Source organism: Anomalospiza imberbis, chromosome 10 (assembly GCF_031753505.1).
Source record: "Anomalospiza imberbis isolate Cuckoo-Finch-1a 21T00152 chromosome 10, ASM3175350v1, whole genome shotgun sequence".
In the NCBI taxonomy this organism is placed as follows: domain Eukaryota; kingdom Metazoa; phylum Chordata; class Aves; order Passeriformes; family Viduidae; genus Anomalospiza; species Anomalospiza imberbis.
The window spans coordinates 2,025,599-2,037,840 of NC_089690.1; the positions used below are offsets into that span (position 1 = coordinate 2,025,599).

Here is a 12,242-nt window from a genome sequence, read left to right on the forward strand (position 1 = left end):
ACAGACACTTTCAAGAGGAATTGTCACAGGTTTTGCCATTTTTCATCCCCTCCAGTGCTGTGTTCATTAGTCGAGGTGCGATTACAGCTTGGCACCTCGTGTTTGCAGGGTCCCAACTGTGATAAACTGTCAGGACAGCTCCTGCTGGAGCCCAAAGCTCTCAGCTGAGCCCTCAGCACACTCAGGTAATTGTTAATGCCTTAATTTGAAGCAGATCAGAGTTGTTTTTTTTTTTCCTCCAGAAACAGGAGAACTCTTGGGCTGGAGTTAAACCCAGATCCATTTAAAGGATTCTCAAACCTCTCCCCAAAACATTCACCACAAAATAATCCTTCTGCCACATTGCCAGCCTGGCCCACACACATCCAGAATATTTATGAATGAGTGGAAAGCACAGAAGAGCTGAGTCATGCAGCCAGAGGTCGTTTCTGAAGAATAAAATTTTATTTTTTTTGGCTGAAAAAACTGCATACACATGTTCAGATCTGGGCAACCTTCACCACATGTCTTCGTTTTCAAACAAATTTGTGCTCTGAAGCATGCAGGACCACACTGCAGCTTGAGAAAGAAGGTAAGAGGTTTTTTTTTTTTTTCTTTTTAAATCTAGAACTGTGCAAACATAATTTGAAAGCTATTTACATTTTGCACTCTCACTTCTACTAACAGGAGCATCAGCTGGTAGGGACGTGCAGAGCGCAGCTGTAATTTATGGTTTGGCACCCACGTTTGATTTGTGTAGAGTGAAAACCAAACAAACCTCCCACTGTTCCAAAACCTCCCCACAGGCAATGGTAATAAATCTAATTTCTTCTTTGTGAAGGAAATCTCTTTAAGCCTTCCCTGCAGGTATTAAAATATTATTTCCACTCTGGATCCTCTTCCCCTGGTGCTGATTTGCACTTTGCTGCCTTGGTGAGTGGGAGCAGCAAGAAAAGATTTTGATTTTCATCAGAGAAGGCGGGAGGGCACTGAGACAGAGCAGGGCTGCTTCTTCCTGTCATCCTCACTAAACTGCAAGGTGAGATGGAGAATTTTTTTCCAAAAAGAAAATTTTTTAGACCATCTGAACTCAGATGCAGGAACTTAGATGTGACAAAAGCTGGATTTAAGTTCAACCTCCTGTTGCCTTCTCTTCCAAGTTCCTCTCCCATCCATTGAAGCCTGGAAGTCACCAACCAGCCAGACACCAGCACTCCAATCCTACTGGAGATCCTCATTTTTTATCTCCTCTAACCTGGCCCCTCGATTGTGTTGGTAGAACATTGGGTGTGAGGAGCCACCAAACAGCCTCTGCCAGAGTGGTTGGATGCAGCTCATTTCCTAAGAAATGAAAAATGTTACGGATTAAAAGAATATTTAATGGAAATTACAAGTCTAAGAAAGGTTTTCTTCTTGGGTAATGCCTTTATGCATTCATTGTTCCCGGCTCCACTTGGAAAAGAGGATGGCTGAGCAAGAATTAAAGAGGAAATAGGGTTTGCTTCCACTGTTCATTGTTAAATGTGCTTTTTGGCATTTGAAACAATCTTTAAATGCAGGCTAAAAGCATCTGTTTAGAGAAAATAGAATGATAAGAAAGTGTTCAAGGCTTTACAGAGAGATTCTGTTATTTTGGGGTTTAAGGACGTTCCAAGCAGATCAGTCCATAGGGAATTCAGCAGATTTCCCTGCTGGAAAAGCTCCCAGTGTCCCATTTTCTTCTGCCCTTGTGCTGCCTAAAATGCCAGAGCAAAGAGGCTGGGACACATCACACCCTTCCAGTCTGGTGTTCACAGTGAGTTTAGGGCAGCAGGACTTTGCTGTCCCTCAAAGCAACAAATCCTAAAGCAGCACTGGGAAAGAGCCTGGCTGAGCAAGAATGAAATAGGAAGTGGGGCTTGCTGCTGGAGGTGGGAGCTGCGTGGATCCTGGGCCATTCCAGGAGCTGTGTGCCATTCCCAGAGCATTCATTGAAGAGGGGCCGTGCTCGGTGCCTCGCTCCGCTCTCCAGCCCCGGAGGGGAAGCAAGCAGTGTTCTCCTAAGAGCCAAACTTCAGCACGAACACCATTTCACAGAGCTACTGGGCCCTGCTGGGCCCGGCTCAGTTCAGCACGGCGCTCTCGGGCTGGGGCCCGAAAATCTGGGAGAAGAATTGCAAGGCCAGGCGGACGTGGATGGGCACGAAGACGTAGGCCGTGTACACCACCATGGCCAGCACGGTGACGGTGATGGTGTGGAACATGGACTGCTCCCAGGGCTCCAGCACGTAGCTGCACGTCACCAGCTGGTACTGGTAGTACAGCCAGTACAGGTAGTCCTTCACCCTCTTCACGTCCATCTTCAGCTCCAGGGGGGCTGGAGAGCACCTGGAATGACAGGGAAATGGGGATTACAGCTGGGGTGTCCCGTGGAACCGCTACACAAACCCGTTTTCCGAGGTGTTGGTGCCACCAGCTCCCCTGGACCAAAGGGAACTCCTGGGTTCTACAGCTGCTGGGCATTCCCACTTCCCAGAAAAGCTGCGGCTGATCCATCCCTAGAAGTGTCCAAGGCCAGGTTGGAGCAAGCTGGGATACTGGAAGGTGTCCCTGCCCATGGTAGGTGTGGGACTGGACGATTAAACTCCCTTCCAACCCAAACCTTCCTGTGATTCTATCAATTCCCACATTCCAAGTGGGTTTTCCTATTCATTCCCTGTGGAGATCAGGGAAATAGGCATTTAAAAAGAAAGGCTTTGGGCCAGCTTCCAGAAATGTTCCATAAATTCCAGAAATGTTCCATAAATTCCGTAAATGTTCCATAAATTCTGTAAATGTTCCATAAATTCCATGTATGCCCCGGAATAAAGATAAGATTAAAACAATTGCCCTGTAAAAACTCCTCTGGTTACTTTTGATAATAATTTTTATTGCTCTGCAGTTGTTGGGAATAAAGAAAAGGCAAGTTACAAAAGAGAGAGGGAGAAAAAAGTAATCTCTGATTGCAGAAGGATTTTTTTGAGCTCATTTCCTAAGAAATGAAAACGTTACAGATTAAAAGAATATTTAATGGAAATTACAAGTCTAGGAAAGGTTTTCCTCTTGGGTAATGCCTTTATGCATTCATTGTTCCCGGCTCCACTTGGAAAAGAGGATGGCTGAGCAAGAATTAAAGAGGAAATAGGGTGTGCTTCCACTGTTCATTGTTAAATGTGCTTTTTGGCATTTGAAACAATCTTTAAATGCAGGCTAAAAGCATCTGTTTAGAGAAAATAGAATGATAAGAAAGTGTTCAAGGCTTTACAGAGGGATTCTGTTATTTTGGGGTTTAAGGATGTTCCAAGCAGATCAGTCCACAGGGAATTCAGCAGATTTCCCTGCTGGAAAAGCTCCCAGTGTCCCATTTTCTTCTGCCCTTGTGCTGCCTAAAATGCCAGAGCAAAGAGGCTGGGACACATCACACCCCTCCAGTCTGGTGTTCACAGTGAGTTTGGGGCAGCAGGACTTTGCTGTCCCTCAAAGCAACAAATCCTAAAGCAGCACTGGGACATTTGCAGCCTGGGATTAAAATAAGGATGGGTCACTGATACAGGCCAAATATATCCCAATATTCAGTGGTTTCCTGCTCTGTTCTGGGGGGATGTGGGATTTACCAAAGGGAAGTTTTCCCCACTAATTCTCCCAAAGCATTTCCTTCACTTCGATCTTCCTGTATTTCCTAGAAAGAAAGTTCCACAATGCTCTTGAGGGACAGATCAACATTTTAAATGCAGCAGTGGCTGTCTCTGTGACCAGCTTTTCTTGCAGGGGCTCAGGCTGAGGAGAAAGGCACTGCTGCTCTCTGCCCAGGCATGAAAGGAAGCTGATTCCTTTCAGATCATTTATTGGAAGGCAGAACTCCAGAGAGAGAGGCCTCAAAGCCTTGGAAATGTTGCAGAGCCTTCAATGAATGTGGCCCAGCTGGCAGAGTGGGACTCCCTGGGAGCCGAAAGTGTCTCTGTTCAGAATTTCTGCAAAAAGAGCAGCGTTTTCCACTGAGGGGGTGAAGCCCTTTCCTGTACAGTGGGGAGGAGGAGGAGGAGGAGGAGGAGGAGGAGGAGGAGGAGAAGGAGAAGAGAAGGATAAGAAGGAGAAGGAGAAGGAGAAGGAGAAGGAGAAGGAGAAGGAGAAGGAGAAGGAGAAGGAGAAGGAGAAGGAGAAGGAGAAGGAGAAGGAGAAGGAGAAGGAGGAGGAGGAGGAGGAGGAGAAGGAGAAGGAGAAGGAGAAGGAGAAGGAGAAGGAGGAGGAGGAGGAGGAGGAGGAGGAGAAGGAGAAGGAGAAGGAGAAGGAGAAGGAGAAGGAGAAGGAGAAGGAGAAGGAGAAGGAGAAGGAGAAGGAGGAGGAGGAGGAGGAGGAGAAGGAGAAGGAGAAGGAGAAGGAGAAGGAGAAGGAGAAGGAGAAGGAGGAGGAGGAGGAGGAGGAGGAGGAGGAGGAGGAGGAGAAGGAGAAGGAGAAGGGCCCCCTCACACTCCCAGGATGATGGGATTTACACTGTGGTTAGGGCTGTGCTGGTTAAACTCATCCCTTCCGTGGGTAAATCCCTGCTGATCCCGACCCCTGCCTGGAGAAGCTGCAAGGCTGGAGCACTGCTGGGGGTGTCTGAGAGACCAGAGCTGCTCACACTCCTGTGCATCTCCATCCAGAGCTGGTTAAGGACAGCCACAGGCAGGAAAAACTTCCCTCAGGCTGATTTTACTGATATTCCAGGCTGCAGCCTCACCATTACCCCTTGGAGAGCCACATGAATAAAGGATGAGGCAGTTAAAATGATGAGCAGCCCTTTGGATTTAACCAAAGCCTTTGGCACCTTTTTCCCAGCCTGGGGATTGCATTTCCCTGCAGCCCCAGCACAGCCTGGCTCCCTTTGGTTCTCCCAGCTCCCAGTGCTCGGCAGTAATTCCATCCCCAGGCACTCTGGAATTCCAGGAGGAACACGAGCTGCCTTTGTGCTCTGTGGTCTCCTAATGAATGCTGGAGGTTGGGATAAGTAAAAGGCAAAAGCAAATTACAGTCTGTGCCCTCACCACTGACACACTTCTCCTGCACTTCATGCAGCCCGAGAGCAGGGAGCTGTGCAGGGAAAACACAACTCCAGCTGCATAATTTATAAAGGAAAACACAGGAGGGGAGAGGGAAAAAAGCCATTTTAAAGCAGCTGCTGAGGCAATGAGAGACAAGGCTCCCCTGTGGCACGGTCACACAGTTCCCTTGGGGTAGGGACAATTTGCATCCCTCTGGGCCCGTTCTGAGGAATGAGGAGTAGCCCCAAACCCCACACCTCCAGAGGTCTGTGGCAGCTTTACCACCCAAATTAATTGTAGCAGCAATCAGAGGGAATAGCAGATTACCAGGCAAACTTTGGAGGCTAAAAATCTCTGTTTTAAACAGGCTTCATCCTAGAGAGGCTTCACTTCCACATCTGTGTTTTATTCTATTCCAGCTGGCTCTCCCACTTGAGAGGACCCTGAGTAGTTCACTCATCAGTTCCCGCTATTCCAGAACAGGAGATAATTTGTTCTTAAGCAATTTTAACTCAACATTCATTTGTCTACAAATTTGGATTGAAAATTTCAGTGGTGTTGGAGAAATGCCTTCCTCTTTAGAGGCCACGGGACTGTTACAGCCAGCTATGAGTGACATGAAGAGAATTCAGCTCCTGTTAGGCAATATTCAGATTATTTTCAGCACTTGCACCTCCAAGAGGAAAAAAAAATGCAAGAAGAGAAACCTGTAAAGCAGCTTTTAGTGTTTTAAGTGGCTGCCTGATTTTCTTGCTTGTTGACACATGTCTCTGATTAGGGCAGCTGAAAAGATAAATCATCATCCAAATATCAAGGTTTCATTTCACAGCATGCCTAATCTCCCAAATTTCTTTATTAATGACCTTTTCTTCCAGAGTCAGAGCTAGTTGGGAGTTAGAAGATGCCAGTCTTAGATCCTTTAATATGTAATTTCTCCTTTGAGCACCTGGGATTTGGGGAATTTTGGTCACATTTTCAATCTGCAGCTCTGACCCGTGGCTGGACAGCTCCTGCTGGGAAATTCCTGTGGAAAGAAACATTCTTGCAGGGGAACTGGGAGAGACTGGTTTCCAAAGAATGCTTGAAAAACACTTGATGCCCTCAGCAGGATGGGTTGGCCGAGTTACACATCCAGGGAAAAAGGGTTTCCAACATATATTCAGGAAAAGTTCATCTGGAGTGGGGAAAAACAAGGCCTGGAGCTGGAAATGGCCTCATGATCATTCAACAGGTGATCTCTGCTGCTTTAAATGGAAAGTAGGGACGAGATGAGAAATAAAGGCAGCAAACAATCAATCCATCCCCAAAATACATATATTTAATTGGCTAAAAATGGCCATTAGCTGAATAATTGCTGGGATAGCCTAGTAGCAAGAGTGGATGGGGTTTGCAGCATGCTGAGGGAATCTCTTGTGCTGGAGCTTAAATAAAATCCTTCCACGACTCCCTGAAAGGGTTCCATTCCCACCAACCCTGAGCGCCCACATGTAGACAGGTGCAAGCAGGCAAAGTGCCAGACTGAATTTAAAGTTGTCTGATCTGTAAATAATTTCAGATATTAGGAGCTAAATGGGCAATCATCTCCTTGGGGTTGAAATAGAAATTCGATCTGCAAGTTATTGCTGTGGAACTGTTCTTATTTGTAACGTCACTGTGTTCAGTGGGTTTGTCCTGCTGAAATCCTGATTTATCCGAGGCACCATCTTGTCCCTCTTAATGCTGACATAGTTCTGGGATGAGCCCAGTGATTTTATGCAGGGCGACACCTCCAAGTGCAAGCAGAACCAGGGACCCATTCCCATTCCCATTCCCATTCCCATTCCCATTCCCAATCCCAATCCCAATCCCATTCCATCAGGCATTTCTGTTCATGTTTTATTCAGTGAGCACCAAGCATGGTGCACAAGGAATGAAATGATGAGTGGTTGGGTAGAAATTGAGATGAGGCAGCAGATTCCAGGGAATTCCACATCCCAGCATTTCCTGGGAACACCACCTCAGCCTGTTCTGGGAAATCCACGTCCCAGGATTTCCTGGGAACACCACCTCAGCCCGTTCCTCTGCTGCATCCCCGCGGCTCCGATCCCGCGTGGAGCGTGTCCATGGAGCAGCAGCTCAGCCTGGAGATCTGCCTTCCCCTCCTGGCAAGCAGAGTCCCCTGGTTCCTTCAGCATCCCCACATGGATCTTTAAATTTAACCCCCAGCTTGTTCTCCCAGAGAGGAAATTCCAGGAATGAGAAGAGCAGCAACAATCCCAGCACAGCTCCCACTGTGGACAAGAATGCACCTCAAAAACCACCTTGACTGGCAGATTTGAATAAATAACCCTCCCTGGAATCCTGGAGTGCACAGCCCCAGCCTGTGGGGTTTGCTGGAAAAAATATATATTGTCGCCCTGTTCTTTTGAGAGTTTTAAAGTTCTTCTAAAAGTTCCTATGCCTTCTGATATTTACATATTTCAACTGAGTTTTCTCACACATGTTCATGAAAATAATGATTGTTTTGCATTCTTCTTTGTAGGTAGAGAAAATTAATAGTTTGACCAGTGTGGTTGGAGAGGTGGCAATTTCACCCTCAAATCCACTGTCATTTTTGCTATTGTATATATAGTAGAGTCAGAAAATAAAGTTTACTTTTTTGAGTTCTTTCTCTTTCCTTTTACATCTAGCCTGCTTCTGTGAGTTATTTCGTGTCACAGTGTGACAATATATATCTTCCAGGAGTGGAAGGGGTAAGGCTGAAAGACAAGGCTACACCTCAAAAACCACCTTGTCTCGGAGATTTGGATAAATAACCCCCCCTGGAATTCTGGAGTGCACGGCAGAGTGAAGCAATCCTGGTTTCTCTCTCTCAGTGCCCTTGGCCATCCATTAGAGAGCTGCAGGAAATGCAAATCCCTTCCACATGGTCTGTGCAACGCCAGGATGAGGGTCTGAGCTGGGGAAGTGTTGGTGCTGCACATGACTCAGCCATCCTGCACGTGGGTGAGCATGGCTTGGCTGAGCCTGTGGGGTTTGCTGGAAAAAAAAAAATCTTCCAGGAGTGGAAGGGGCAAGGCAAGAAGAGCAATGGCGTTTTCAGCCCCGCTTCTGTCTTACCTGGCTCAGGAGAGTGAATTCCAGCATCTTCCTAATCTTTAACCCCAGCTTCCTTCCTGCTGGCCTCAGTGGCAGCACACGGGTGCTATTTTGGTTCTTTCAAATGTCACATGATGCACGAAAAGCCCAGGAGATTTCTCTGTCCAGGAAGACTTCCTGTTACCCCTGGGAACCTCAACCCCCTCCTCGAGTGGCAGTGCCACACCTGCACAAAGTCTGAGCCGACTTCCTCGTCTCCACCTGGACCCTGATCTGTGTGTGTGCTCCTCCTGCTGCAATTCTGGGCTCCCGAACTGGGCTTTGGGGCTGGAATTCAGCTGCTTCTGTGCCTGGAGCACATGGATTCTGGAGCAGAGGATTCCTGTCAGCCTGCCTCGCCAGCTGCACGGGACAGCAGCCAGAGGCTGCTGAATTTTCTCCTTCAGTTGAGTTGAGTGCGCAGATGGGGTTTATGATGACCTACAACCGCGTGGAAAACTCCTTTCAAATGAGATCCACGGATTTTTGACCCTCAGGAAAGCAGTGGTTGTTCTGCAGCACCCACAGGGTTCTCCTTTGGAGAGAAGCTTCTGACCATTCAATACCAGCACAGCAGTTGGAAGCAGTTAACTTTGGGCTGATTTCATGCCTTACCTGCCCCCTGACAGGCACAGCTCTAAATAACTCAGCTGCCCCTGACTTTGCAGCCTGGCTGATTTATCAGTGCCCAATCCCCTCCTTACACAGGGCACAGGGAAAGGAGAAGATGCAGCTTCTCTATAACAACATTCCTGGAGCAGCTCTGTCCCATTTTCTTCCAAGGCTAAATTAATTTTTCAACAATTTTCCTGTTCTTCCCTCCCCCGAAGTTTCCTCAGTTGTTTCCTTACATAACGAGCTGTTCCTTGCAGTTTAGGTACAGATCCCTTCCTTTCCAGCTTTCCTGGGCTGGGCATGGTTTGGGCTGTGGGCTGTCCCCCTGTGCCAGGATTTGTACCTTGGGGCAGAACAGGCGAACAGCTCTGCCAGAGAAGATGGGAAAATGGCAAATTGAATCCCAGGGGAAAGGAAACCTTCCCCTCTATTTTGAGTGTAAGTATAATTTAGGAACGTGATTTTGAACAGAACTATTCCCAACCAAAACTTCAAGTCTGGGACTAGAGACCAGCACCAGGTTTAAATTGCAAACACTTAAAAAATGAGAGTTCTTAAAGAACTGTACCAGGAATATCTCAGAGGTTTTGCATTTGCTCCTGGTGACAAACCTCAGTTCCTTGTGAGATTTGGGACATCATCTACATCCTTCAAAGGCTTCCAAGTTCAGGAGGTTGTGTAAACACATCAATCTACCAACACAATAACTGAGATGTCTGGGCTCTAAAATAAGATTTACTTTCAGTTGTAGCCCTTATTTTATTCAGACTTCTTTGCTTTGCTCTGAGTCATTTCTGAGGCAGCTGAAAGTAACAGCTTGGGTTGTGTGCAACGTGAGGAGGTGAATATTGTCACAGCTATGACAGGTACTAGTGGAAAATGAGACCAAACTCTTGTGCAAGTGCATCTCCCTTGAGATCTCATCAAAGGAAGCAGAGTTGCACCACTCCAGTCACTGCTCTGAGAGAGGAAAAGCAAAAACGGACTGAGGTTCTTGCAACAGATAAGAAATAAAAGGAGAGATGCACTTTTTTCACAGATTTAACTCCATCTAGGCAGTGAGGAACAGCTTCCTTTGCAGGCACTTCCTCGCTGTGAGCAAATAGGTTTGGACACGCAAAGCTGTTGATATCCATAAAACGAATGAAAAGCTCCATAAAATATGGCTTGGCAGGACCCAGAGCAGAGCCCTGGCTGCCTCCCAGCCAGCTGGAGCTCTGTGTCCTGGTGCTGTGGATGCTTTTTGGGCACAGAGGGGTGGCACAAGCATTGCCTTGGGCCCAGGCTGCTCCCCAGGCAGCGTTTCAGCATCTCCCATTCCAGCTGGAATCCTGGAATAACGTCCATGCTCCAAGCACAGCTTCCCTGCATCTCCCCACTAAACCTGCACCAGAAATCACTCCAAGCACTCATGGAATTGCAGTTATTTGTACCATACTCGTGATATTTGTCAGAGAAAGAAAACCCAGCATCCCAATTCCTAAAGCATTAAAGTCTGCATTTAAATCCCCCAAAGAGCCTTGTGCTGACTAAGCAGAGCCTAAGCATTTATTGCAGGGATTCTCCTCCATATTATCCAGGGATTATCCAACAGGGAAGGCAGGACTTGCACCTGCTTCCTACTGAAGGCAGCCAACAACAACTCTTAGAAAACCAGAGAGGAAAAATCTGCCAGCGATGAGCATTCCCAGCACAGTGGTGTGAGCAGCACAGCCACCTTCCCTCCTCCATCCCCCCCGCCCAGCGCGACCTTCCCACTCCTGGGTGTTTGACTCGTTTTTAGGGAATCCCTACGGCAAACCATCTTCCTGCCACCTGGAAATAAATCCCCGACTGCAGGGCTGCAGCAACAAGTCCCAGAATCACGGCATGGTCTGGCTTGGAAGGGACCTTAAAGCTCATCTCATTGCACCCCTGCCGCGGGCAGGGACGCCCCAAACCCCGGAGCCCTTGCTGGAGGCTGCAGGTGCGGCAGGAACGCCACCAGCTCCCTTGAGGGAGGCGCAGCGCAGCAGCCCCGGGGGTTCTGCTCCTGCCAGCCCCGCTCCCGGGCCTTCCCCCCGCTCCTTACCGAGCCGCCGGGGACTCGCCGTGGCAGCGGCCGCGCTCGCCAAGGTCACCGGCCCCTGGCCGGGGGATGCTCCGGGACGCGCCTCCGCCGCGATGCCCTTGGGCGAGCCGAGCTGAGCGGGGAATGAGCGCGGCACCGGGCGCACCGGGCTGCGGGAATGCCGGGATGCAGAACACCGGGATGCAGCGCACCGGGCTGCGGGAACGCCGGGATGCAGCGCACCGGGCTGCGGGAACGCCGGGATGCAGCGCACCGGGATGCAGAGCACCGCGGCTCCGCGCCTCCCTCACCTCCGCTCCGCGCACCGCAGCTCTCCAGCCCGGCGCTGCCCGCGCTTAAATCCCCACCTTTCGCCCTCCCTTCCTCCCTCCCTCCCTCCTCCTTCCCTCCTCCCCCGTTCCTCACCTCCCGCCCGCTCTCTCCGCGGCCGCGGCCCCGGGCCGGTCCCTCCGCCCCGCCCGCTGCCGCTGCCGCAGCCGCTGCGCTCGGGCTTGCGGCGCCGGGGAGCGGGGGAGGAGGAGCGGCGGAGCCGGGCTCGGGGAAGCCCGTGGGATGGAGCCGGCTGGCACCTCCGGGACGCCAGCTGTTTCCCTGGAGCACCGTGTTTCCCTGGCTTTTCCCGGCGCTGGCGTCATGCGCTCGGCAGCCGCGCTGCGGGATGCGGGATGCGCCAGAGCTGCCCCGCACAGAGCGGCTTCTTATCGCAGCCCTCTGTCGCGACAGACGCCCTTCACACCGCACCCTCCATCGCGACAGACACCCCTGTAGCGCTGTTATCCTGCCAAGGGCGCCGGCAGGTGCCTGCGAGCATCCCGGCTCCAAGGGGATGAGCGGGAAGGAGCTGGAGCTGCAGCGCGGTGTTTCAGCGGGAGAAGAGGGGATTTGGGATGATTTCACATTGATCAGGTACCCGCAGGTGTCAGGTGAGGGGTTTGCAGAAAGGACAGACAGGGATGAACAAGACTTAATCTGAAATGCCGTGGAGTACAGCACGACCCTGCCAATCATGAGGCTCACCTTTGTGTAGTTTATTCTGTTCCAGAGATAAAAAAAGCTTAACGTAGTGTCCTGCTCGCTCCCAAACATCTACTTCAGAACATAACTGCAGTTTAAGTGAGAAATAAAAGTGTCAGAAATGCTTTTCGCCCGATTTTCCCCTGGAGCAGCCGGATTCCGGGCACATCTCCCTCACTAAACAAAGAGTCGCTGTTCTGGCACCCACCGGTGCCTTCCGACCACAAAGGAATGCAAACTGTTTCAGGGCCAGATCTGACAGCTGGGTTAAAGCTGTTCTTTTCCTGTTTGAACACATTTTAACGATGCTTTAAAACTGCTCTTTCCACGGCGAACACCTTTAAAAGGCGCTTGCACAAACAGGGCTGCGCAGGTGACAAAGGGGCCATCAGGATGTGACGCTTTCA

The 12,242-nt window shown here is 49.6% G+C and overlaps 1 protein-coding gene across 2 annotated transcripts; it reads right to left on the minus strand.

The window, feature by feature from the left end:
* Window positions 1–422: 422 nt before the first annotated feature.
* Window positions 423–11,652, minus strand: SPTSSB (serine palmitoyltransferase small subunit B). 2 transcript variants are annotated; one of them, XM_068200203.1, is made up of 2 exons: window positions 11,227–11,652; window positions 423–2,346 (listed from the first exon to the last, which is right to left on the minus strand). In XM_068200203.1, the coding sequence occupies exons 1-2, from the start codon at window positions 11,454–11,456 to the stop codon at window positions 2,082–2,084; spliced, it is 495 nt and encodes a 164-aa protein (XP_068056304.1). In that variant the 5' UTR covers window positions 11,457–11,652; the 3' UTR covers window positions 423–2,081. The 2 variants fall into 2 exon arrangements, with proteins under 2 accessions (XP_068056304.1, XP_068056305.1); XM_068200204.1 differs by lacking the exon at window positions 11,227–11,652 and adding an exon at window positions 10,822–10,980.
* Between the last annotated feature and the right edge of the window lie 590 nt (window positions 11,653–12,242).